The sequence below is a fragment of the Saccopteryx bilineata genome, chromosome 2, assembly GCF_036850765.1.
Source record: "Saccopteryx bilineata isolate mSacBil1 chromosome 2, mSacBil1_pri_phased_curated, whole genome shotgun sequence".
Taxonomy (NCBI): Eukaryota; Metazoa; Chordata; class Mammalia; order Chiroptera; family Emballonuridae; genus Saccopteryx; species Saccopteryx bilineata.
The window spans coordinates 370,083,539-370,109,523 of NC_089491.1; the positions used below are offsets into that span (position 1 = coordinate 370,083,539).

At 49.0% G+C, this 25,985-nt stretch overlaps 1 protein-coding gene across 4 annotated transcripts in view; it reads left to right on the forward strand.

Moving 5' to 3' along the window:
- PLEKHM1 (pleckstrin homology and RUN domain containing M1) overlaps window positions 1-25,985 on the forward strand; it is a 46,429-nt gene that overhangs the window by 13,884 nt on the left and 6,560 nt on the right. For all 4 annotated transcript variants that reach the window (XM_066263387.1, XM_066263386.1, XM_066263388.1 and 1 more), the window contains exons 5-9: window positions 5,346-5,745; window positions 16,384-16,654; window positions 18,123-19,043; window positions 21,722-21,867; window positions 25,707-25,900. In XM_066263387.1, coding sequence (XP_066119484.1) covers window positions 5,346-5,745; window positions 16,384-16,654; window positions 18,123-19,043; window positions 21,722-21,867; window positions 25,707-25,900 — 1,932 coding nt within the window. The remainder of the gene's footprint in view (window positions 1-5,345; window positions 5,746-16,383; window positions 16,655-18,122; window positions 19,044-21,721; window positions 21,868-25,706; window positions 25,901-25,985) is intronic.

Consider the following 25,985-nt stretch of genomic DNA (forward strand, 5'->3'; position numbering starts at 1 on the left):
TGTACCACCAATTCAATAGTCCACGTGTTCAGGAAAACCACAGGCTCAGAACCACTTGGCTGGCCACCCAGTCTCCAGGCCATGCTTTTTGTTTATTTCATACATACCACATAGATACAAATGCATAGAATACACACACTCTTTCGGATTGTTTTCTTTTGTGTGTGTGTGTGTGTGACAGAGACAGTCAGAGAGAGGGACAGATAGGGACAGAAAGACAGGAACAGAGAGAGATGAGAAGCATCAATCATTAGTTTTTCGTTGAGACACCTTAGTTGTTCATTGATTGCTTTCTTATATATGCCTTGATGGGGGGGGGCGGCTACAGCAGACCGAGTAACCCCTTGCTTGATCCAGTGACCTTGGGCTCAAACCAGATGAGCCTGCGCTCAAGCTGGTGACCTCGGAGTCTCGAGAACCTGGGAGATTCCTCCATGTCCCAGTCCGACGCTCTATCCACTGCACCACCACCTGGTTGGGCTCTTTCAGATTGTTTTCTAAGTAAAAGCACAAGGTTTTAAATTTTTTGTGTGTGTGTATTTTTCCAAAGCCAGAAAGGGGGAGGCAGTCAGACAGACTCCCGCATGCGCCCGACTGGGATCCACCCAGCACACCCACCAGGGGGCGATGCTCTGCCCATCTTGGGGCGTCGCTGTGCCGCAATCAGAGCCATTCTAGCACCTGAGGCAGAGGCCACAGAGCGCCATCCTCAGCGCCCGGGCCAACTTTGCTCCAGTGGAGCCTTGGCTGTGGGAGGGGAAGAGAGAGACAGAGAGGAAGGAGAGGGGGAGGGGTGGAGAAGCAGATGGGCGCTTCCCCTGTGTGCCCTTGCCGGGAATTGAACCCGGGACTCCTGCACGCCTGGCCAACGCTCTACCACTGAGCCAACCGGCCAGGGCAGGTTTTAAATTTTTTGAACAGAACATTTTTGAAAACCACTGCCCTGAGCCAGACAGAAGTAAAAAGACTATCAGTTTCCTGGTTTTTTTTCTTTGTTGTATTTTCTTCACATTTTTTCAGAGTTTTCTTTCTTTTGCCTTTCCTTCAAAATCTCATCTTTAGCACTTTTTCCAGTTGAGGTACCTGTCTCTCTTATTCTCATTGGGTCTTGAAGACCAGAACTGGTTCTGATGAAGCTCTGTGAACTTGATTTCACCTTGATCTTGGTTTCGAGTGGGTAGAAGTTCTAATTTATCACATGAGCTTCTTGCTTTTGGGTGGGATTTCTTTCTGCATAAGTTACTCATTCTAACACCCAGTCTACTCTAGCATTCAAATCTTTCCTATAGATTAGGATTCATTTATAACAACCATTTTGGTAATGCTAGTGAGTGTTTCCATAATTCTCCTTTCCTTCCATTATATTCATGTTCCTAGAGGCTAAGCAGTCTTATCGATGATAATAAAAACAGCTACCACAACAAATTAAGGTTAACGTTTATGGAATATTTAACTTGTGCAAGATACTCCACTAAGCATTTTACCTATACTATCTCATTTAATCTTTATGACAGTTATAAAAGTGAGTGCTGTTCCACACCTGTTTTACAGATCAGGGAATTAAATCTATGAACTTTAGGTACCTGTTGTGGGGCACTCGGCAACGTGCTAACCAAGGCCAGGAGGGCTCTGGGTCCCTGCTTTTAATCACACCACCTCCCACGAGCCCATGAGGAGCTGGGACTTCACAGGGGACATTGTTAAAAATCTGTCTCTAGTTCATTTTATAGTGTGGCCCCATTCTGTCACAGTGGTTTGGACACATACAACTGGTTGGCAAATGTACCTTCCTCCTTGGCCTGTGGAAACTGACCCTTTGCTCCAGAATGCACTGTTGCCTGTTCCCCGCAAGTTGCCCTCCTGGGTTTTTATCGGTCTGTTTTTAGAGTGAGGCCATAGAGCAAGAAGTGGCATGCCCTGCCTTCCCCACAACTATTCCACAAACACATTTACACCTTTCTCTGGAAGGTCACCTTTTTGTTTATTGAGATATGATTCACATATCAAATTCACCATTTTAAAGTGTACAGTTCTGTAGTTTTTAGTATATTCACAAGATTGTGCAACATCGCCACCATCTTATTCAAGAACACTTTCATCACCCTGTAGGGAAACCCCTTATCCATCAACCATGGATTGACTGGTTTTGGTCTTGTCATATCAGTGGACTCGTATAATACACGGCCTTTTCTGAGCAGTTTCTTTCACGTAGTAAGTTTTCACATTTTATCCATGTTGTAGCATGTATCACAGCTGAATATTCCATTGTGTATGTTTATACCACCATATGTTTATTTATCAGCCCATGGACAGTTGGGTTGTTTCCCACTTTTTGGCTATTATGAATAATGTTAAGAACATTTGTGTACAAGTTTTTGTGTGAACATATGTTTTTAATTCTCTTGGGTATATACCCATGGGTAGAATTCCTGAGCCATGTGATAATTTTATGTTTAACTTTCTGAGGAATTACCAAACTGTTTTCCATGGAAGCTACACCATTTTATATTTCTACCAGCAGTATATGAGTATTCCAGTTTCTCCACATCTTTGCCAACTCTTGTTATTCTGGTTTTTTAAATTGTAGCCAACCTAGTAAGCATGAAGTAGATCTCAGTGTGGTTTTGATTTGTACTTTACTGCTGTCTAATGATACGGAACATCTTTTTTATGTACTTATTGGCGATTTGTATATCTTTTTTGGAATAATATCTAGTCTTATCCTTTGCCTATTTTTAAGTTGGGTTGTCTTTTTTAATATTTATTTATTTTTAGAGGGAAAGGAAGGGAGGCAGACACAGAGAGTGAGAAACATCTGTTTGTTGTTCCATTTATCCATGTTGTCATTGGTTTATTTTTATATGTGCCCTGACTAGGGATTGAATCCACAACCTCAGCTTGACAAGACGTCGCTGACCAACTGAGCTACCAGGCCAGGGCCTGGGTTATTTATCTTTTTCTTACTGAGCTGTAAGAGTGCTATATATCAGTGGTCCCCAACCCCCGGGCCACGGACCGGTACCGGTCCATGGGCCATTTGGTACCAGTCCGTAGAGAAAGAATAAATAACTTACATTATTTCCATTTTATTTATATTTAAGTCTGAACAATGTTTTACTTTTAAAAAATGACCAGATTCCCTCTGTTATGTCCATCTAAGACTCACTCTTGACACTTTCTCGGACTTACTCTTGACGCTTGTCTCGGTCATGTAACACATTTATTCGTCCCACCCTAAAGGCCGGTCCGTGAAAATATTTTCTGATATTAAACCGGTCTGTGGCCCAAAAAAGGTTGGGGACCACTGCTATATATGCTGGATACTAGACCCTTATTAGCTAGATGATAAGAGTTGCATATAAAATAAGCGTGTATTTTTCCTATTCTATGGGTTGTCTTTTCACTTTATTGTCAGTGTCCTTTGGAAGTATGAAAGCTTTTTATTTTGATGAAGTCCTGTTTTTATTGGCTGTTTATGCTTTAGATGTTATATGTAAGAAACTGTTGCCTGACCCAAAGATACAAAGATTTATACCTACTTCCTTCTAAGAGTTTTATAGTTTTCACTCTTACCTTTGGGTCTTTGATCCATTTTCAGTTAATTTTTTAACATGGTGTGAGATAGGGGTACTACTTCATTCTTATGAATATTCACTTATCCCAGCACCATTTGTGGAAAAGACTGTTCTTTCCCCATTGAAATGTCTTGTCTTGGCACCCATGTTGAAAACCACTTGCCCACAAATGTGTGGTTTGGTCATCCATTGTTGACTAGAATGTCTTGAAATTTTGTTTGGGGTTAAGATGGTATAGATAAGAGCAGAGTTCGGCCAGAAGATGATCAAGTAAAAACTTGAGTTCTAAAAGTTTGGTTTCCATAAACCTCCATTAAGGCAAGTTTGATGTGTCTTCTGGACCCAGTGTAAGTTTTGTGGCAGATGTGTGCAATCTCTTGGGCTCCAGGCAGCTTTGTTGTCATCTGACCTATATTTGTCCATGATGGACTCATCTGAATTCATAAGCAGAAGAGGAGCCAGCAAATAGGTTTACTGCAGAAATGGAACTTGGGTTCTCAGAAGCCTCAGGAGAGGGAGGGTGGAGCAGCCAATAGCCAGTGCACATTGCAGATGGCCCAGAAGTATGTTTTGTATGCGTGTGTGTGCATGCATGTGCGCACACGTGTGTGTGTGTGTGTGTGTGTGTATACAAAGGCAGTAGCATTAGCTTCCTCTGGCCCCAGAAACACCACTTAAGGACAAGAAGAGCTAGTCCCACTGGGAGGAGTGAGCAGGTGCACACCTTATGTATACTTGTATGCACACTCACACACCTTGTGTACACTGATCCCCCGCCGCAACTTCCGGGAACAGGAGCCTTCTCTGACTCCGCAGCCAGTCCAGCTCTGAGATGGAAGTGGACCAGCCTTGCACCTCATCCTAAACCTGCTGCCCAGTTACTGTTCCAGGAACAGAGTGGGTCCTCCCTTCAGCTACGGCTGTGTCTCAGGGGTGTAATCTTGGTGCCTCAGTGCTGTTGGGAAGCCCAGCCCGAGACGCTCTGTTCACAGGACTGTGCCGCGGTTGGCTTGGGGAAGTAATTGCCCATACAACCATTTCTTTGGCCGAGCAAACTCTCCAGGCCCACAGTTAGCCTGTGCAGAAAGTAAAGGTGATCAGTTCCCATTCACATCAAGTCCTTTTTCTCTGCTTTGTGAACTTTTCACCTGAATCCTGGGTAGCACACTCACCTGCCTGCCCCATCAGCCTCAGTCCCAGGTGGGGAGAAACTGATGGGGGATGTCAGGAGGAGGAGGGCTGTGTGTGAGCAAAGGAGTGCAGTGGGCGATGAAGTGTTATTTCTTCTTTTTTTTTATTCAGTGAGCGGAAGCGAGGCAGAGAGACAGACTCCCACATGTGCCCCGACCAGGATCCACCTGGCAAGCCCACTAAGGGGCAATGCTCTGCCCATCTGGGGCCCTTGCTCCCTTGCTCAGCAACCGAGCTCTTCTTCAGCACCTGAGGTGGAGGCCATGGAGCCATCCAGTGCCCCGGGCCAACTCACCCCAATCAAGCCATGACTGCAGGAGGAGAAGAGAGAGAAAGAGAAGTGAGATGGGGAGGGGTGGAGAAGTAGTGGGCACTTCTCCTGTGTTCCTTGACCAGGAATCAAACCTGGGACATCCACACGCCAGGAGGATGCTCTTATTACTGAGCCAACTGGCCAAGGCCTATTGGTCATTTTTAAATCACAAAATGGCAGCTTTCCATTTTTACCACTGCCCCAGTAACTTTGGGTATTCTAGCTCTCAACCTGTCACATAGGCTTCTTTGTTTAAAATTTTCTAGGGTGTTGTCGGAGTTCAGCAAAGCCCAGGTAAACTCTGTGCCAACCAATGGACTGAGCGGAGAAGTGGAGACCCCCACCCTGCAGGACTCGCTCTCCCTCCATGGCCTCTGCCGCGACCCCAGTGCGAACCTGCACCTGGATGTGCCTGCAGGGCCCCTGTCTGCCCAGGCAGCCTCTGGGATGCCGGATGGTGGCCACAAGCAGGAGCCGCTTCCCCAGGCACCGGGCATCCTGGGCTTCCAGCATGTGGGCACTGCCCACGCTGTCACTTCAGGGCGGCCTTCTGACCAGCAGCCTCCTAGTCCTGTGAAAGCAGTCGGCCGAGGGAGCGGCCAGCAGAAGCCGTCGATGGGTGACGGAGCTGGACTGAGCCTCGTGGTATCCTCGCCCACCAGTCCGGTGAGTGGTCTTGGTAAAGTGGCTCAGAGCTGGGCAGGGTTTCCCCACCTGGTGACCCGGGTAGTCTCTGCTTTCTCCCCTTGTCTCCCCCTCTCTGCAAGGTGTTCGTGTTCATAGCATCGTGACGATGGAGCTCATGTGTCTTCGTGTGTAAGTAGTGGATATGAGCCAGGCACTGTGCCGATCACTTCCCATGGGTACCTCCTGTCATCTTCACAATGACCCTGGGAGAAGATAATTCTCATTTGGCCACAGACCCTGTGCTCTTAATAACCATTGCCACTCAACAGCTTAAGGTCTTGGGCAAGACACTTCACCTCGCTGAACCTTGATTTCCTTCTCAGTACTTGTTACTAATACATTAATATTTTTATTTAATACCTTTGAAAATACTCATTTTGCAACATGATCCAGATTTAGAACCGTGCTCTCCAATTTGGCAGCCACTAGCCACATGTGGCGACGGAACACTTAAAATGTGGCTAGTCCACAGTGAGCTAGGTGCTGTAAAACAAACTGGATTTTGAAGGCTTAGTTGCAGAAAAAAGAATGTAAAATTTCTCATTAAGGATTTATTGATTAAATATGAAAATGAAAATATTTTGATACAGTGGGTTAAATAGAATATATTATTAAAATTAAATTCACCTGCTGCTTCTTACATTTTTTCAAACGTGGCTACTAGAACAGTTAAACTGGCATATGTTACTCACATTGTATTGCTGTTGGACAGCGCTGTTCTAGAATTAGCCAGTTCAGTTGGCAGATGACCTGAGGAAGTCCGTCCCGGGAATGTCCCGGAGAGCCGTGGGTGATGAGGCTTGCGCACTGCCGGCCCAGGGGGCAGAGGTCAAAGCCATGAACCCAGGCTCTTTGGCCATTGCAGTTTGTTCTTGTGTCATGTGACGTCGAAGTCAGAATTCACTTGTGTCCCTTCGCACAGGGACACACAAGTCCTGGAGTTGATCCCAGCTGCAGTCTGAGGTTCATGTTGAGACATGGTCTTACTCTTCAGCTCCTTCCATGCGCTTCCTTCCTGTGGCCTGCAGCTTCTAGATCCTATACCTCTGGATGGGACCAGGGCCTGAAACAGACTAAATGAGGCACACACACACACATACACACACCCTTTTTAAAACATTTTTATTGAGATATAATTCACATATCATACAATTCACATAAAGAATATCATTTTTTTTTAGTACATTCACAGGGATTTGCAACTATCACCACAATCTAATTTTTTTTTGTTTTTGTATTTTTCTGAAGTTGGAAATGGGGAGACAGACAGACTCCCGCATGCGCCCAACCAGGATCCACCCGGCATGCCCACCAGGGGGCGATGCTCTGCCCATCTGCGGTGTCACTCTGCTGCAACCAGAGCCATTCTAGCGCCTGAGGCAGAGGCCACAGAGCCATCCTCAGTGCCCGGGCCAACTTTGCTCCAATGGAGCCTTGGCTGCGAGAGGGGAAGAGAGAGACAGAGAGGAAGGAGAGGGGGAGGGGTGGAGAAGCATATGGGTGCTTCTCCTGTGTGTCCTGGCTGGGAATCGAACCCAAGACTCCCTTACGCCAGGCCGACGCTCTACCACTGAGCCAACCGGTCAGGGCCCACAATCTGATTTTTTTTTAATAAATAAATTTTTATTAATTTTAATGGGGTGACATCAATAAATCAGGGTACATATATTCAAAGAAAACAGGTCCAGGTTATCTTGTCATTCAGTTATGTTGCATACCCATCACCTAAAGTCAGATTGTCCTCTGTCACCTTCTATCTAGATTTCTTTGTGCCCTCCCCCTCCCCTCCCCCTCTGCCTCCTTCCCTCCCCCTGCCCCCGTAACCACCACACTCTCCACAATCTGATTTTAAAACCTTTCAACTCCCATAAAAGAAATCCCCTTCCCATTAGCAGGCAGTCTCCAACCCATTCACCTCAGCTACCTTACCCCCCTCAACCCGTGGCAACCACAATCTGCTTTGTCTGTAGATACGCTGTTGTAGACATATAGCATAATAGATACTACGTACCTTTTGCAGTTGGTTTCTTTCACTTAACATGATGCTTTAAGGTTCACCCATTATTGTAGTGTGTATCCCTACTTCCTTCCTTTTTGTTGCTAAGTAGTATTCCATTGTAGATCTCATTGTATGGATATGTCACATGTTATTTATCCCTTCATTAGTTGGTAGTCATTTGGGTTTTCCCCCACTTTATGGCTATTATGAATAATGCTGCAATAAACATTCATGTAAAAGTTTTTGGGTAGACATAAGTTTTTAATTCTCTTGGATACATACCAGAAGTTGAATTTTTGAATCATATGGTAACTCTCTGTTTAACCTTTGGAGGAACTGCCAAACTGTTTTCCAAAGGAGCTGCCCCATTTTATATTCTCACCACCAGTGTATTTCTCCCCATCCTCACCAGCAGGTTTTATTGTCGTTATTATTATTATTGCTATCATAGTAGGTGAGAAGTGGCATCTCATTATGGGTATTTTTATTTTAGGTTTTTTTCTTTTTTAGTGAGAGAGAGAAAAAAAGGCCAAAGGCAGAGGGAGGGACAGACAGGGAGAAAGATGAGAAGCATCAACTCATAGTTGTGGCATCTTAGTTGTTCATTGATTGCTTCTCAGATGTACCCTGAATGGGTTGGGGGGGACTCAGCAGAGTGAGTGACCCCTTGCTCAAGCCAGTGACCTTTGGCTTCAAGCTAGTGACCTTTGAGGTCATGAGGTCTTGTCTGGCAATGATCCCATGCTTAAGCCGGTGAGCCCACGCTCAAGCCAGATGAACCCACGCTCAAGCCGGTGCCCTCAGGGTTCCGAACCTGGGTCCTCTGTGTCCCAGGCTGATGCTCTCTCCACTGTGTCACTACCTGGTCAGGTTCAGTATGGTTTTAATATGTGCATCCCTGATGGCTGATGATGTATGTTGAGCATCTTTTCATAGGCTTATTGTAATTGTTGTATTTTCTTTGGAAAAATATCAATCAGAACCTTTGTCCAAGGTTTTCTGTCTTTTTATTATTGAGTTATATGTTTTTGTTTTTGTTTACTTCCTAATGAATTTATTGAATGACATTGGTTAATAAAGAGTCATAATGGCTTTTTATATATCCCGGATTCTAGACCCTTATTTAATAACTATGTAAATTTCAAATATTTTCTCCCATTCTATGAGTTGCCTTTTTGCTTCCTCAGTGGTACCATTTGCAGCATAAAAGTTTTAAATTTTGCTGTAGTCTAACTTATCTATTTTTCATTTGTGCTTTGGTGCTGTATCTCTATCCATTTCCTAATCAACACCATCATGAATTACTCCTGTGTGTTCTTCTAAAATTTTTATAATTTTAGTCCTTACATTTAGATATGTGATACATTTTGAATTTTTCCCTTTTTTTTTTTTTTTTTTTTTTTTTTTTTTTTTTTGCGAGAGAGACAGGCAAGAAGGTAAAGAGACTCATTCTTTCAGCACTATAGTTGTTCACTGATTGCTTTCTCATATGTGCCTTGACTGGTGGGGGATCTCCAGCCGAGCCAGTGACCCTTGCTCAAGCCAGCAACCTTGGGCTTCAAAGCCAGAGACCTTTGGGCTCCAGCCAGCAACCATGGGGTCATGTCTATGATACCGCACTCAAGCCAGTCAGCCCGTGCTCAAACCAGATGAGCCTGCACTCAGGCTGTCAACTTGGGGGTTTCAAACTTGGGTCCTCAGCATCCTAGGCTGACACTCTATCCACTGCGCCACCGCCTGGTCAGGCTTGAGTTAATTTTTTTTTATTATTACTGAAAGACAGGGAGGCAGAGAGACAGACACTCGCATGCACCCTGACTGGAATCCACCTGGCAAGCCCCCTACTGGGGTGATGCTCTGCCCATCTGGGGCCACTGCTCCTTGCTTGGCAACTGAGCTGTTTTAACACCTGAGTCAAGGTCATGGAGCCATCCTCAGTGCCCAGGGCCAACTTTGCTCAAACCATGTGAGCCATGGCTGCAGGAGGGGGAAAGAGAGAGCAGGGAAAGGGTGGAGAACTCGATGGGTGCTTCTCCTGTGTGCCTTGACTGAGAATCAAACCCGGGACTTCCACACACTGGGCTGACACTCTACCTCTGAGCCATGGGCCAGGACCTTGATTTAATTTTTGTATATGATATAAGGATGAAGTTCACTTACATTCTTTTGCATATGGATATCTAGTTGTACCAGCACTATTTATTGAAAAGACTATTATTTCCCCCCTTTAAAATGTTTTGAGGCCTGACCAGGCAGTGGCGCAGTGGATAGAGCGTCAGACTGGGATGCGGAGGACCCAGGTTTGAGACCCCGAGGTTGCCAGCTTGAGCGTGGGCTCATCTGGCTTGAGCAAAAGCTCACCAGCTTGGACCCAAGGTCACTGGTTCAATCAAGGGGTTACTCGGTCTGCTGAAGGCCCACAGTCAAGGCACATATGAGAAAGCAATCAGGCCCTGGCCGATTGGCTCAGTGGAAGAGCGTTGGCCTGGCGTGCGGGGGACCCGGGTTCGACTCCTGGCCAGGGCACACATAGGAGAAGCGCCCATTTGCTTCTCCACACACCCCCTCCTTCCTCTCTCTCTCTCTCTTCCCCTCCCGCAGCCAAGGCTCCATTGGAGCAAAGATGGCCCGGGCGCTGGGGATGGCTCCTTGGCCTCTGCCCCAGGCGCTAGAGTGGCTCTGGTCTCGGCAGAGCGACGCCCCGGAGGGGCAGAGCATCGCCCCCTGGTGGGCAGAGCGTCGCCCTCTAGTGGGCGTGCCGGGTGGATCCTGGTCGGGCACATGCGGGAGTCTGTCTGACTGTCTCTCCCCGTTTCCAGCTTCAGAAAAATACAAAAAAAAAAAAAAAGAGAAAGCAATCAATGAACAACTAAGATGTCGCATCGAGAAACTGATGATTGATGCTTCTCATCTCTCTCTGTTCCTGTCTGTCTGTCCCTATCTATCCCTCTCTCTGACTCTCTCTCTCTCTGACCCTGTAAAAATAAATAAATAAATAAATAAAATGTTTTGAGGGATGATGTATTTAAAGCACCCAGACCCTTGCTGTACACCTCAGTGAGTAATAATATGTGGTGTACACTCTGCAGTCACCATTCAGGTCAAGCTATAGGATATTTCCAGCCCACCAAAGGAATCCATAGATTCATTTTTCCTGTTGTTGGAATCATACAATATATACTCTTTGGCTTCTTTCACTGAACATTATGTCTGTGAGGTTCATCTGTACATAGAGCATAGGGCTATAGTTTGGTCTTATAGTATTTCATTGTAAGAGGATGTCATAGTGTGTTTCTCCATGCTCCTGCTAACACATTTGGGTTGTTGCCATGTTTGGGGCTATTGTAAAGAAAGTTGCTGTGAATGTTCTTGTACTTGTCTTTTGGTGAGCCTGCATACTCATTTCTGTGGGTATATATTTAGGAGTGGAATTGCTAGGTCATTGGGTAGGCCTTTGTTTAGTGTTAGTAGATACTGCCAAGCAGCTCTCTAACAGTCCTGAACTAAGTTATCCTCACGTTAGTAGTAAATGACCATTGTCGTTTCTCTTCACCCTAGCCAGTGGTGTTGGGACAGGGCAGCTCCACTCCTCAACAAAGCTCTTCTCTGCTCACCAAGTCTTGACCCGCTGGCCTCCTTGCAGCTCCTGGCAGCAAGCCCCCTCCAAGCCCCAGGCATTTCCATCCTCTGTCCCTCTGCTGGTTCCTTCTCCCACTCGCTCCTGTCGTCTCAGCCTTCCCTGACCACCCTGCCTCCAAAGCACCAGTGACTCTCCCAGCCACCTGCTTCGCTTTGTAACACTCATCACTGTGTGAAATTATATTATCTCTTTGTCTACTTATTTGTTTTCTGTCTTCCCGAGTAGAATATTGGCTCCATGATAGGAAAGACCGTATCTTCTCACTTTTGTATTGTCAGCTTCAAGCACTGTACCTGGGGGCGAGTAGGTATCAATGAATAGTTCTCGGACTCTCCAGAGACTCCTGAAATACCAGCTTGTAAGTGTTCACTGAGAAGCGCACCATCAAGTGCAGGGGAGGGCAGGTTGGTCTGCCCAGGGCAGGCTCTGCCTCCTCTCAGGCCTCAGGGGAGTCTGCTGGCCCGGAGGGCTGCTTGGCATTCAAGCCCCTGCTGCCGAGTCCAGTGTGAGTTCTGCAGAGGCTTGTCCCTCCCAGAGCCCTGTCCCTCCCAGGGGAGTTGTGGATCCCTTCATTCTCCATGCAGTAGTCACTGCACATCACTGCGTGGCCTGTCTGCTCACATGGGCCTGGGGGGCCCCCTGCCTGTGCACAGGCTGGGCCGAGGCCCTGCACACTGCCTCGATGGGTCCCATCTTTCTGTGCTTCTGTAATGTAGTGACTGCTGCTTTTTACCACTTTGGGAAGGGGGTTTACTATCAAGTTTTATAACAGCAAGTCAGAAATTCAGTCTTCCTTTAAAATATTTTTAACTCTTTGAATAGTAAGGGTTTTTTTTATGCTCACTGACCCCCGGGAGTAAGTTTTTTTTTTTTTCAAGAATGAAATTAGGCCCTGGCCGGTTGGCTCAGCGGTAGAGCGTCGGCCTGGCGTGCGGGGGACCCGGGTTCAATTCCCGGCCAGGGCACACAGGAGAAGCGCCCATTTGCTTCTCCACCCCCACCCCCTCCTTCCTCTCTATCTCTCTCTCCCCTCCCGCAGCCAAGGCTCCATTGGAGCAAAGATGGCCCGGGCGCTGGGGATGGCTCCTTGGCCTCTGCCCCAGGCGCTAGAGTGGCTCTGGTCTCGGCAGAGCATCGCCCCCTGGTGGGCAGAGCGTGGCCCCTGGTGGGCGTGCCGGGTGGATCCCGGTCGGGCGCATGCGGGAGTCTGTCTGACTGTCTCTCCCCATTTCCAGCTTCAGAAAAATACAAAAAAAAAAAAAAAAAAAAAAAAGAATGAAATTAATTCCAGTTACAGTTTTACTAACTTAAAATCACATTTGTTTGATAACTAATTTATGGAAACAGGAAGAACATACATTTGCCTTTTTCTAATGTTGCCTTACACATTTTTAAAACAAGTCTATCATACTCTGGATGGTCAGAAGGCATGAGGATGTACATGAACGTTTGTGCTCCTCAAAGGGTTAAATAAATTCAGTTGAAAGCACGTGCTCGGTGCAGTGATGGGACAGGACAGTCACAGTGTAGTCATAACTACGCTGTGGGAAGTTCTGGGAAGGAAAATGCAAGGCGTGGCGAGCTCGCCAGGGCACTGTATTTGTGGGATCTGGGGGGAGCTCGCCAGGGCACTGTATTTGTGGGATCTGGGGGGAGCTCGCCAGGGCACTGTATTTGTGGGATCTGGGGGGAGCTCGCCAGGGCACTGTATTTGTGGGATCTGGGGGGAGCTCGCCAGGGCACTGTATTTGTGGGATCTGGGGGTGGTTTGAGTTGGTTTCTCAGCTCAATTTGCAGGGGACAGTCTGAATTCTAACAGTTGACCCTAATTACTGCCCTCAGGGACCACCCTCCTATGGCACGTGGTCCCCTCCTCCAGGTAGGGGTACAGGTAGTCCCTTTGCCTGACATAATGAGGACACACTGGACAAAAAGTGCTTTTTTGAAAGCAGTCCAGAGACCCTGGTATCTCACTCCTCGGCCAGACTCCTCTCTGGGTTTAGCTATTATATAAAGTGTCCTAATGCCTTTTGTAACCCCTAAGGGCATTCCTCTGTCTTGGGTGTCCCTGGTGGCAGGTGCCATTCTTTATCCGTGGTGACTTTTCCCCATTGTTAAAGGGGTAGGCCAGATGTGGGCCTCTGAGTGCGCAGGAGGTCGGGAGGTGGCCTGAAAGTGGAGGGAGAAGGGAGACAGTGGTGCGTTCCTCTCTCCCCCACGGCCCTCCCCACTCTATAACCGGGGACCCTGATGTGGGGCGCCGCCACAGGGCTTAGTCCAGGCCCGTGTTTAGAAGCTCCAGGGACCCAGTGTTCCCACTGTTTTTCCACGTTGCTTAAGAGAACAAAAGGTTTTCCCTGGAGTATGACTTCCGGGTGGCTGACCTGTGGTCACTGGAGCACGTCGGGCCATTTCCTGGTAGCCCCCCTCTCCGCTGCGGACAGAGGAGCCCTCACCAGTGAGCGTACACCGTGTCAGAATCTGCGTCTGTCTCCGGCCTACCAGTTTCCTCACACCACCCTTGTTATCTTATCTTAAGGATGTTGTGGGGAAGTCAAGATTTGTTCTTTCATCTGTTATAACTCTATGCCAGGACAAAGAAAAATGACTGTTCCAAACAGCTTTGTAGGTGCTAGGATGGGGCTAAGTTCAGAATGCCATGGAACCCCAGGGTGGGACAGGGGTTTCCTCACCCAGGCCAGGGATGGGAGGTGGGTGGGCTGGGGACAGGTAAGGAAAGCTTCCAGGAGGGGGTGGTAGGTGACCTCTGAGCTGAGTCGTAGGGATAGTGGTGTCTCCCATTGGTGCCATTAGCAGGGCCTGGGAGGTCACAGTGTCCCAGGTGTGTGTGCTAGGCCCCATGAGGCTACCTAGACAGCTAGGAGGTTGCTCCGGCCCCTTTTCCTTGGGGAGTTCCCCTGAGTCTCGATGACCTATGACTTAGGCAGGCTTTGTTCAGGAGCCTGTGTTGTAAATGACCCCCTGGAGACACCCTCGCTGACATGTTGTCCTATCGCTGGCAGAAGGAAGCACCTGCCAAGTCTGAGGGTTTTCAGAGGAAGCCCTGGAGGCCCAGCTCTGTGAGCCCCCACCCCCATCCCCCAGTTCCTGGCTCAGAACTCTCACTCTTGGCTGAAGGAGTCTAACAGCATCTGAATGAATTAAATTATGTAAACCAATCCTGGGGGAAGCCCCAGTCCTACTCCCCTTCCCTGTCTAGGGGAACAGGGAGGGCAGCCTGGATTTAAGGGTTGGAAATAGCAACAGCAGGTTGAGGTTGGTGGTACTCACAGAACAGCTGGGCCGGTCCCACTCCCTGTGTGACTCATTTCCTGTGTGTAGACAACCGTGTCCTGTGGCCCAGCCAGCTTCCTTACCTCTGCTGTTACACACTTAGGCACAGAAAGGCAGGGAGTGCTTGAAATCATGAAAAAAATAAAGCTAGAATCCATTCTCAAAGCCCCTGACCCCAGACCCACTCCGCTTCCCCCAGCCAGTGAGCAACTTCAGACTCGGAGAGAGAGCAGCCGAGGGAAAGGGTCAGCCCGGCTGCGGGGGCCGGGGGTCCTCCTCGGGAGTGCAGAGCAGAGCAGAGGCAGGGGTGGCCAGTGAGGACTCTCCTTCCTGCTGAGAGGCGTAAAAACAGAAATGTAGTCTCTGCTACAAGTCCAAAATCCACGTTAGCAGGGTTGATTTCTTCCGGGCTCAAGGAGAGTCTGTTCCATGTTTTCTCTTAGTGTCTGGAGCCACCTGCAGTCCTTGGCATTCCTCGGCTTGTACATGCTTGAGTCCCGTTCCACCACATCCCTCTGTGAGTCTGTCTTCACTTGGCATTCTTCTCTCTGTGTGTGTCTTTTCTCCTCTTGCAGGGACACCAGTCACAATGGATGGAGGGCCCACTCTAACCCACTATGAGCTCATCTCAACTAATTGCATTTATAATTAGTTAAATCAGTTAAATTTGAAATTTGGACCAATTTCCAAATTAGGTCACAAAGTAAGGTAGAGAGGATTAGGATTTCAAGATATCTTTGGGGGAGGGACACAAATTTAATTCATAATACCATACAAGAACAAAAATATAAATAAACCAATTTTAAAATGTACAAAGGATTTGAATAGACATTTCTCTAAAGAAGATATGCTGGTGACCAGTAAGCACATGAAATGATGCTCGGTGTCATTAGACATTAGAGAAATGGAAATCAAAATCACAAGGTTGTTCTGCGCACCCGTCAGGAAGGCTTAAGAAAATAAAAAAGAAACAGATAACAAAAGTTGGAGAGGGTGAGGAGAAATTGGAACCCTCATACATGTGTGGCTAGTGGGAATGTAAATGGTGCAGCCACTTAGGAAAACAATTTGGAAGTTTTTCAAAAAGTTAGACCTAGTTGCCACATGACCCATTGATTCCACTCCTAGGTATGTACACAAGAGATTAGATGACACCTCCATGCAAAAATTTGTGCATGAATGTTCACAGCATTATTCGTAATTGCCTAAAAATGGAAAGAAACCCAAATGTCCATGAACTGATGAGTAGATTAACAAAATGTGGTACATTCATGCATTCGATTAATACCTGGTAATGAAAAGGAATGAAGTACTGATCCATGCCACAGCATGGGCGAGCCTTGACCTTGTGCTAAGGGAGAGAAGCCAGGCACAAAAGACCACATATAAGATTCGATTTATACAAAATGTCGGAAATGGGCAAATCTATGAAAACAGAAAGTAGATTGTTGGTTGCCTAGAACCCGAGTTGAGGGGAAATAGGAAGTGATTGCTAATGGGAATGGGGTTTCTTTATGAATAATGAAAATGTTCTAAACTTAGTGGTAATAGTTGCCCAATTCTGTGAATATATGAAAATTACTGAATTGTACACTTGCAATACGTTAATTCTATGATGTGTGAGTCATGTCTCAATGTTTTTTAAAAAGTTAAAAAGCCTATATCTTTACTTCTTTCCCAACAGAAGAGCAAGAGCTGGATCTCGGAAGACGACTTCTACCGGCCTCCCCAAGAGCGACTCCCAGAGAGCCCTCCAGATGGCGCCATAGCTTCTTCCGGAGGGACTCCCGAGGCCAGGCCCAGTCTCCTCAGGCATTTTTCTCAAGGACCAAGGAAAAGCTCCTCCATGGGGGCCTTGGACAAAGCGTGTGCGCCTTCTGCAGGAAGCACAGTGGGCGGGGCAGCCACGGTGCAAGAGCCCAGGAACTTCAGGGTGGTGCACCGCAGGCAGATGGGTAGGTGACAGCAGAGTCCCGGCCTCCCGCAGGGCACCGTGGTTTCAGGAAACGGCTCTCGAGTCCTCTTTCCCAGACCAGTCGGTAGTGTCTTCTCACAAGAGAATCCTCATCCCAAAATGTAATGAGGAACACCCTTGCTGAGTAATTCAAGAAAGCATGGCAGGAAGGGTACGGTATTTCCTCATACAATCTTGAAAACTAATGCCCCAAATTGCCTACAGAATACAAAAGTACTATTTCATATATTGAAATGGAAAATGTTTTCCCAGAAACTACCCCGTAACTCTTTATTATACAGAACTCTTGGGTCTTTCTAGCCCAGAGCAAACTGTGCATCTTGAAGGCCCCTGAGTTGCACGTGCTTCTTCCCAAGGCCTCTGTCTCAGATTATTAATAACTGATCTGGGGGCTTTATCAGACCAGCTGTGTGTTTAGTGCCCTATATGTTCTGTTTATAGTGAGGCCAGCTCTGCCTGTCCTCCCCACCCACTTTTTTTTTTTTTTTACAGAGACAGAGAGTGAGTCAGAGAGGGACAGACAGACCAGGAATGGAGAGAGATGAGAAGCATCAATCATTAGTTTTTCATTGCGCGTTGCAACACCTTAGTTGTTCATTGATTGCTTTCTCATATGTGCCTTGACCGTGGGCCTTCAGCAGACCGAGTGACCCCTTGCTGGAGCCAGTGACCTTGGGTCTAAGCTGTTTGGCTTTTGCTCAAACCAGATGAGTTCGTGCTCAAGCTGGCGACCTCGGGGTCTCGAACCTGGGTCCTCTGCATCCCAGTCCGACGCTCTATCCACTGAGCCACTACCTGGTCAGGCCTACCCACTACTTTTAAGGGCTTGATGCCAACAACTCTCCAATTATCTCCAGCATGGTCCTTGCCGTTGAACTTCAGATTCAGATCTCCATCAGCTCCACACGTGTCTAATAGTTTCTCAATGTTGACATGTCCAAAAGTGACTTTCCGATTCTCCCACTCCAAACCTGCTCCCCTCCTGGTGTTTCTCAGCTCATAAAATGGCCAACTTCATCCTCACAGGTCTTGGGCTAAAAATCTTAGAGTTATCCTTGATTTTCTTTCTTCCACATCATGTACAGAATCTGCCAGCAAATCCTGTTGGCATATCCAGAATCTTCCACGTCTTACCACCTCCACCACCTCATGGGGTGCACTGGCATCCCAGCCTGGTTACTGCAGTAGCCTCCTACCTGCTCTCTCTCTCCCTGCAGTCCTTCCGCACCTGAGCGGAGTGGCTCCCCCATCTAGAATATGTCAGATCATGTGACTCTGCCTGACACTCCGCAGTGGCTGCTGTCTCCCTCAGAGCAAAAGTGGCAGGCTGTGTTCTGTTGGCCGTCATCTTGTCTGCACCTACCACAGGACCTTGGGCTCCAGAGGTTTTTTTTCTTGGGTGATAAAGGGACAGGCCCATTGTCTAAAGTGCTTCTTTCTGCCTCCAGGACTGTCCAACCCGTTCCGGGGTCTCCTGAAGCTGGGCACCGTGGAGCGGCGGGGGGCCATGGGCATCTGGAAGGAGCTCTTCTGCGAGCTCTCCCCACTGGAGTTCCGCCTCTACCTTAACGGCGAGGAGCGCACCTGTGTGGAGAACTGCTCCCTGCTGCGCTGCGAGTCTGTGGGGCCGGCCCACAGCGACGGCCGCTTCGAGCTGGTCTTCTCCGGCAAGAAGCTGACCCTGCGGGCCTCCTCCCAGGATGAGGCCGAGGACTGGCTGGACCGGGTGCGGGAGGCCCTGCAGAAGTGCCGGCCTCAGCAGGAGGACGAGTGGGTGAACATCCAGTACCCAGAGCAGCCCAGTGACCTCCCCGAAGGCCTCCAGGGTGGCCTCCCCTCCCACTCGGACCTGCTCACGGAGCCTGAAACCCTCCAGGGCATGCAGTTCGATTGGTCCTCTGCCCAAGTTCCCGAGCCAGACGCTATTAAAGAATCCCTCTTATACCTGTATGCCGACAGGACCTGGACACCCTTTATTTTCTCCCTGTCCTTGGAATCCCTGAAATGCTTCCGCGTGAGAAACAATGAAAAGATGTTAAGTGACAGCCATGGAGTTGAGACCATCCGAGATATCCTGCCAGACACGAGCCTCGGGGGCCCAGCCTTCTTCAAAATCATCACGGCCAAGGCCATCCTGAAGCTGCAGGCGGGCAATGCCGAGGAGGCCGCCTTGTGGAGGGATCTGGTGCGCAAGGTCTTGGCGTCCTACTTGGAGACGGCCGAGGAGGCAGTGACACTGGGCGGGAGTCTGGATGAAAACTGTCAGGAGGTGCTCAAGTTCACCACCGGGGAGAACGGCTTCCTGCTGCAGTACCTGGTGGCCATCCCCACCGAGAAGGGCCTCGACTCCCAGTGCTGCTTCTGCGCAGGTGCGGACTTGCCCTCCCGCTAGCCGCAGCCTGCCAGCCCCCCTCTGCCTCTGCAGGGGTTTCCTCTTTAGGCTCTGCACCCCTTCCTGTTCCTTCATGAGGGGCCCCATCCCACCCGTGGAATGTTGCAGCAAATGAGGCTGTTTGCAGCCATTTGCAGCAGTTGCAGCAAATAGCATCTGCTCCTCCTGGCAGCCCTGCTTGCGGGAGCTTCTGTCCCTTCCCCCTCCTGCCACCCCCGGTTCAGGGGTGAGACTGTGGGTGGCAGCTCCGCGGTGTGCCTCTCTCAGCTCGGGGAGTTCCAGGGAGCTAAGCTCTTCACTCCCTTCGTTATCATATTACAACATTATCACATTTTAGAGCAGGAGCATGGTACCCTTTCAAATAGTTTTGCACATTTTTACAGGTGCACACAATTCTTTTTAATTACAAAACCGGGCTCATCCTACTCAGCACTGTCCAATACAACTTTCTATGAGGATGAAAATGCCCTAGATCTGTGCTGTTCAATATAATAGCTACAAGCCACATGGGCTACTGAGTATGTAAAATGTGGCTAGTGTGACTAAGGAACTGAATTTTTTATTTTATTTAATTGAAATGGATTTAAATTTAAAAGGACACCACACAGTCTCATGGCCACCGTGTGGACAGCATAGCCATGTATATTCTGCAACTTGTTTTTTGTTTATTTTAACAAGAGAGACACAGGCAAGCAGGAAGGGAGAGAGATGAGAAGCATCAACTTGTAGTTGTGTTGCTTTAGTTGTTCATTGATTGCTTCTCGTACGTGCTAGCCAGTGACTCCTTGCTCAAGCCACCGACCTTGGGCTCCAGCCAGCAACTGTGGGGTCATGTCTATGATCCCGCACTCAAGCCAGCAACCCAGGGGTTTTGAGCCTGGGTCTTTAGCACTCCAGGTCAACGCTCTGTCCACTGTGCCACCACTGGTCATGCTGCAACTTGGGGTTTTTTTTCGAGTTAAAAATTATGGATATTATTATGGATATTATTCTAAGTCAGTATATCTGCTATATCATTATATAATCAAACCTAATTCTTCTATGCTGGGCGCTGATGAGATGCTTTATTTGGATTGTCTTATTTAATCCTCACAACCGCCCTGTAGGGATAGGTATTATTATTTATATTACCTGTTTATAGCTGAGGAAACTGAGTCACCGGGCTAGTAAGAACTTGTCCCAGATTCACACAGCTGGTAAGTGGTGGAGCCAGGTAAGGACCATGTTTGTCCCAGTACCTGTGACCTTCGCCAGGTCCCCACAGGCCCTTCTTCCCAGTTTTCAAGGCAGCTGCACATTCTACGCTGATGTCCCTCTTTAGCTCTCCTCCACCCCCAACCCCAGCCCCGCCTCCCCTCCCAGTACAGCCAGCCATTGCATGGCCCTGGGCCTTCCCGGTGGGCTGTGAGAAGCTCGCCTGCTGCAGGGCCTCAGAGCAACAGATGGGGCTGCAGTGGTTCAGAAGCTGTCCTATCAGGGCAGAGCCCGTGGGGCTGGAGGGGAAAGCCTGCTTCAGGCGTCTGGGAGGAAGTGGTCTGTGGTCAGTGCCCATGGAGGATGGAGGAAGCTAGGCAAAGCAGAGCTTCCTACGGAACACTGCAGGCAGCCCCCCCACCCCTACCCCTGCAAGGCAAGTCACGCTTGGTGTGAATGAATGCTCGCAGTCTCTGATACCCGCCAGCCTGTGGGCGAGACAGGAACTGGGGAGCCTGGGCTTTCTCTCTGTAGGCACAGCTCAGTGGCCAGGTGGACACCACTGTCCTTTGGCTTGTATTTCATAGTTTGCAGGGCACTTTCAAAACCTGTCTTAATTAAATTTTGTAATAACCCCACAGAATAGCCAGTAGTGGCTGAATTGTACAGATACTGAAATGGAACCTGGCACAAATTCGGTGAGGGTCAGGATGAGGCCATAGGTAAGCAGAGCAGCCGGTCTTCCTAGTCCTGAGGCCAGAGAGACTTTCCCCTGGCCCCGTGGGAGGCTGGCATGTGCTCAGGATTTAGGCCAGGCCTTTGCTTTGCCCAGGGCACACTGACGCCCACTCCCTCTGCTCCCTGCTTGGAGGGACCTCCAGCTGAGGGGCTGAAGCTGGGCCCCACATCACTGTCCTGGTATCCAGCAGCTCTGGCTTCAAGCTGGCTCCAGGCAGTGTCCAGACTGCCCTGCCTGCTGCTGCCTTCCTGCCCACTCTCTGTGCCTGGCCCCCTGGCCCCAGCCCCTTCTCTGCTTGCCAAGGCCCTGGCTTAGTTGCTTCTGTTTCCGGGCCCCAGTGAAGGGACAGACCTAGGAGAGGTTGGCATTTGTGAGCAAGCAGTGGGGACACTGAGGAATGCCACTAGGTATAGGAGAATGCACCTCTAGGCCCAACCCAACCCACTTAGCATCCCAGCTGTGCTACCTAACCGCTGTGTGGCAGCAGGTTTCCTAACCTCTCTGGGCATCAGTTCCTTCAGCTGGTGAGGAAACTGTGTGTTTTGTTGTCAAGATTAATTATTAGGGTTGCTTCTAAGTGGTAGCTGTTCTTCTCTTTGTACTCTCCTTTTTTACCCTTATCCTTTCCGTAAATAGCAGCCCCTTTCCACCTTAGCAGCTTCTGTGTTACTCAGGAGCTGACGGGCCGCCACTGCTCACTGTCCCGCCGTCCCTCTCCCCAGGCTGCTCCCGGCAGATCGGCTTCTCGTTTGTACGACCTAAGCTCTGTGCCTTCTCTGGCCTCTATTACTGTGACTTCTGCCACCAAGACGATGCCTCGGTGATTCCAGCCAGGATCATCCACAACTGGGACCTCACCAAGCGCCCGGTAAGTCTTGAGCCCAGCCCGTGGTGACCACACAGGGCTGCTGAATGACAGAGAAACGTGCATTCCTCTTTGCTACTGCTGTTCATCTGTTGGGAAGAGTTTGGCTCTAGGGAGGGTAGGGTCACTCACGATGTGGTCTGTCACACCTTCTGCCCCTAATTCACATGATCAGGGTCCATGCAGCCTTGACATGTGACGTGTCTTCATCAGAACCCAGGGAACATGAACCAACCAAGAAAAAACTTGGTGCTGGTCTGTAGCCCCTGCGCAGAGCTCTGTCAGTGCCTGCCCTGGTCTTCAGGCGGGAGTCTGAGGATGGGTTTCTGCAGCTCCCATTGGCTTTGGGCAGAACGGTTTAAGGCACCAGTAACCAGATGGATGGATGGATGGATGGATGGATGGATGGATGGATGGTTGATGGACGGGCTAACTAGCTGGTTGCACTTCCACTTGGAGCAGTCAGCCTTTCTGTTGTCATCATAAGAACCTGACAACATAAGAAACTAATACAGTTACCAGGAATCAAGACCTCAAATGCTCTAGGCAGGGGTCCCCAAACTTTTTACACAGGGGGCCAGTTCACTGTCCCTCACACCATTGGAGGACTCCCACATACAGTGCTCCTCTCACTGACCACCAATGAGAGAGTTGCCCCTTCTGGAAGTGCGGCGGGGAGCTGGATAAATGGCCTTAGGGGGCCAAATTGTGGCCTGCGGGCTGTAGTTTGGGGACGCCTGCCTAGAGAATGGCAGTTTGGCGCTTTCTTTTATATGTTGGAATTAAAGAGGGAAGGTAATGAAGAGGACATGAAGGTGGGAGAAAGCAAGGCAGGGATTGGGTTACGGGATAGTTAACAGGATTATGTGATGTTTTGAGGGCTGTAACACTTTAGAAGGAAGGGTTTGAAAGGAGGCATCTCAGTGTTAACCTAGATGGGCAGAAACAATAGATAGGGCTTGCTGAAGGCAAAGATAAGCCTTTTACTAAAGAAGTTACAGGCCTGGGGCATGGCTACCCACCTGCCTGGTTAGGGATTTATGATCAGATCATCTTGTGAGGTTACTTACAATTAGATTTAGTGGCCCATTTTTGTCCACACCATGCTTCTGTTTACATACACATCTACTTTTTGTAAACTTGGGGTTATCCTGGACTCATTGCTTTATAACATGCTTTATTTACTTAGTGTTACATCTTCGGTACTTTCTTATGTTCACCAACCACTTTTGACAAAGATGTATCCTAAGACCGTTCAGGTTTTCCTCTTCTCCAGTTGAGCTCACCCACTTTTCTGGCTGTGTTAACATGAGCAATTATTTCATTTCGGCCTCCTCATATGGAAATGGTGATTAATCACTGTCCATTCAGGCTTGTGTGAGGACCAAAGGAGACAATGTCCTCCAGTCACTTGCAATGTGCCCTTCCCCTCTCCTGAGGCCTGTCACACCTTCTGCCCCTAATTCACACGATCAGGGTCCATGCAGCCTTGACATGTGACATGTCTTCATCGGAACCCAGGGAACGTGAGCCTCAGAGTCTGTGCCACCCCAACCTCCACCCCCCTGGGGCGGGAACCCCAAAGATGTTAGCTTTACTTGGCTTCTTTGTTGGTTACCGCATCACCACCCCTACACTCAGCATTAAGTGTTTAACCAATTACATGGAGAAAACTAAACCTCAAAATCACCACAAATGCAAAGAACCCTTTGAACATAAAACACACTCGGTATTTATGACACCTGGATACTTCTGTTGAGCCATTTCCTTATTCATTGCTATAATTCTCTGCCACTTCCTTCTTCCCCCTAGAAAATTGCATTACTTTTCTTGGCATAGCTGAGATTGGGAAATATCCAGCTCTCCTCTCAAAGATCCCTGGTTTGGCCTTGCTGGGTAGCTCAGTTCGTCAGAGCATTTTCCTGATACGCCAACATTGCAGGTTCAGTCCTGGTTGGGGCACATACAAGAATCAACCAATGGATGCGTAAATAAGTGGAACAATAACTTGATGTCTCACCCCGCTCTCTTAGTCTCTCTCTCTCACTCCCCCCCACTCCTCCTCTCTCTCTAAAAATTAACCAATAAATAAAATTTATTGGAAAATAAAAAGGATCACTGGCTTGGAAAAGACAGGGAAATTCAAACTGGAAAGTGCTGGCTCGTGGGGTAGAGGCCTTGTTGCTCACCGTTACCACTCTGGCTGACCCACCGTGTGAGGCCTGCCTGGCACTTGGCAGGATGTGAGGCCAGGGCCGGGGCTGCTGTCTTTGTCTGTCTCCTCCACACCCACAGGATAGAAACAGTCCCTGGGAGCACAGAGCCCCTGCCCATCTGCCGAGCTTGGCAGTCTCAGCACACATTCCTTGTGTCATTTCATCTGAGCCTCACCCAAGGCCTGAGGCTGAGTTGTGGGCAGGGTGGGCCAGGGCTAGGGAACAGCAGCTTGACCCAAGTCACCGGGGTTTTGCCACTGGGCTGCCCATTGGCTGGGGCATGTACCTCTGGCAAATGGGAAAGAAGGAGTTGTCCATTGCTAGGGAGGCGAGAGATACCACTGGAACTGGGAGACAAGAGGCCAGAGGCCTCCCTGGTCCCTCCCCCACTGCTGTTACAGTCTCTTGAGGTCCCTGTTACATTTCCGACCCCGTGGAGGCAGCTGGCCAACAACAGACACTCAGAATCTGGTGGCTGCCCTATTGAGGATGTGCTACATGACGGGAGTTTACATGGATTATTTTTTAATCTCAACTCAATCCCAGGAGACAAGTGCTTTTATTTTGTTCCTTTTTACACATGAGGAAACTGAGTCACAGAGAGGTTAAGGAAGTTTTACAAGGTCCTCCAGCTAGGAAGTAGTAGAGCCAGGACTTAGATCCAACTCTGACCAGAAAGCCCGACTCCTAACTACTGCACAGTAGTTGACAGTGGGGACCATCTCATGTCTTCCATTTGTCTTGTCACAGTGAGGGGATGACTGCAGAAGAGAAGCTTCTGTTAGCTAGTGTGGTAGCCAGGTGTGCAGAGGTGACACCTTGTTTAGACCTGGTCTCCGTTTTGTACTAATGGGTTGGATAAACCACTTAGCTTCTCTGAGCCTCAGTTTCCTCAACAATAAAGTGGGGGTGATGCCACCTTCCCCTTTGGGTTGTTAGGAGGATGAAGAAAGGATCTGCTCAAGGTCCTCAGCCTAGGACCTAGCAAATAGTAGGTGCTCAGAAACTGGCTTTGGCGTTAGGTTTTGGCCTGAGGGCGGGATGTTCACCGTCCTATCAGGTGGGAGAGGCTGAGATTGATCACTGAACTCTGCACAGAGCCCCGGGGGAGCCCTGGGGGAGGCCTGGGTGGCACTGCTGGCAGAGCTGAGAGGACTGGGGAAACCTTTCTAAGCTGTGTCTGATCTGTGGCTTCCTGTGCTTGGAGCCTGACTCAGACCAGTCACCTGGTTCCTGAGTCAGCCCAGAGGACAGTGCCCGTTTCCTTTAGGCAGGAAGCTGGGGGCTGGGAGGAGAGGAAGGAGTAGGAAGGGTCTGTGAAGCCCAGGGGGAGAGGGGCCCCTCCACCCAAGCACGGTCTGGGAGGGGCAGCAGCTGGTACCATAGAGGGACAAGGTTTGGGGGTCAGGTAAACTGGGTTCAACTCTTGGCATTTATGAGCTGTGGTCTCAGGACAAGTCACTTCACCTCTCTGAACCTCAGTCTCTTCATCTGTAAAGTGAAGAAGGTGCCACCACCCTTGGAGGGTGGTTGCAGGGTGCGTGAGCAGGTACTATACTGTCCAGCCCACAGGTGCTCACTGAGTGGCCTTTCTGTTTTGCCTCCGTTGCCTGGTCTTGTCCCCAGATCTGCCGGCAGGCCTTGAAGTTCCTGACACAGATCTGGGCCCATCCCCTCATCAACCTGCAGCTGGTGAACCCGTCTCTGTACGAACACGAGGAGCGGATGCATCTCATCGGGAGGAGCCGGGAGCAGCTGAAGCTTCTGGGGGATTACCTGGGCCTGTGCCGAAGCGGAGCTCTGAAGGAGCTAAGCAAAAGGTGAGACCCTGGACGCGGACACACAGACGCGCTCCGCCATCCTCCCGGAGGAGCGCCAGGGCTGGGCGGAGAGCTGCCCACTGGC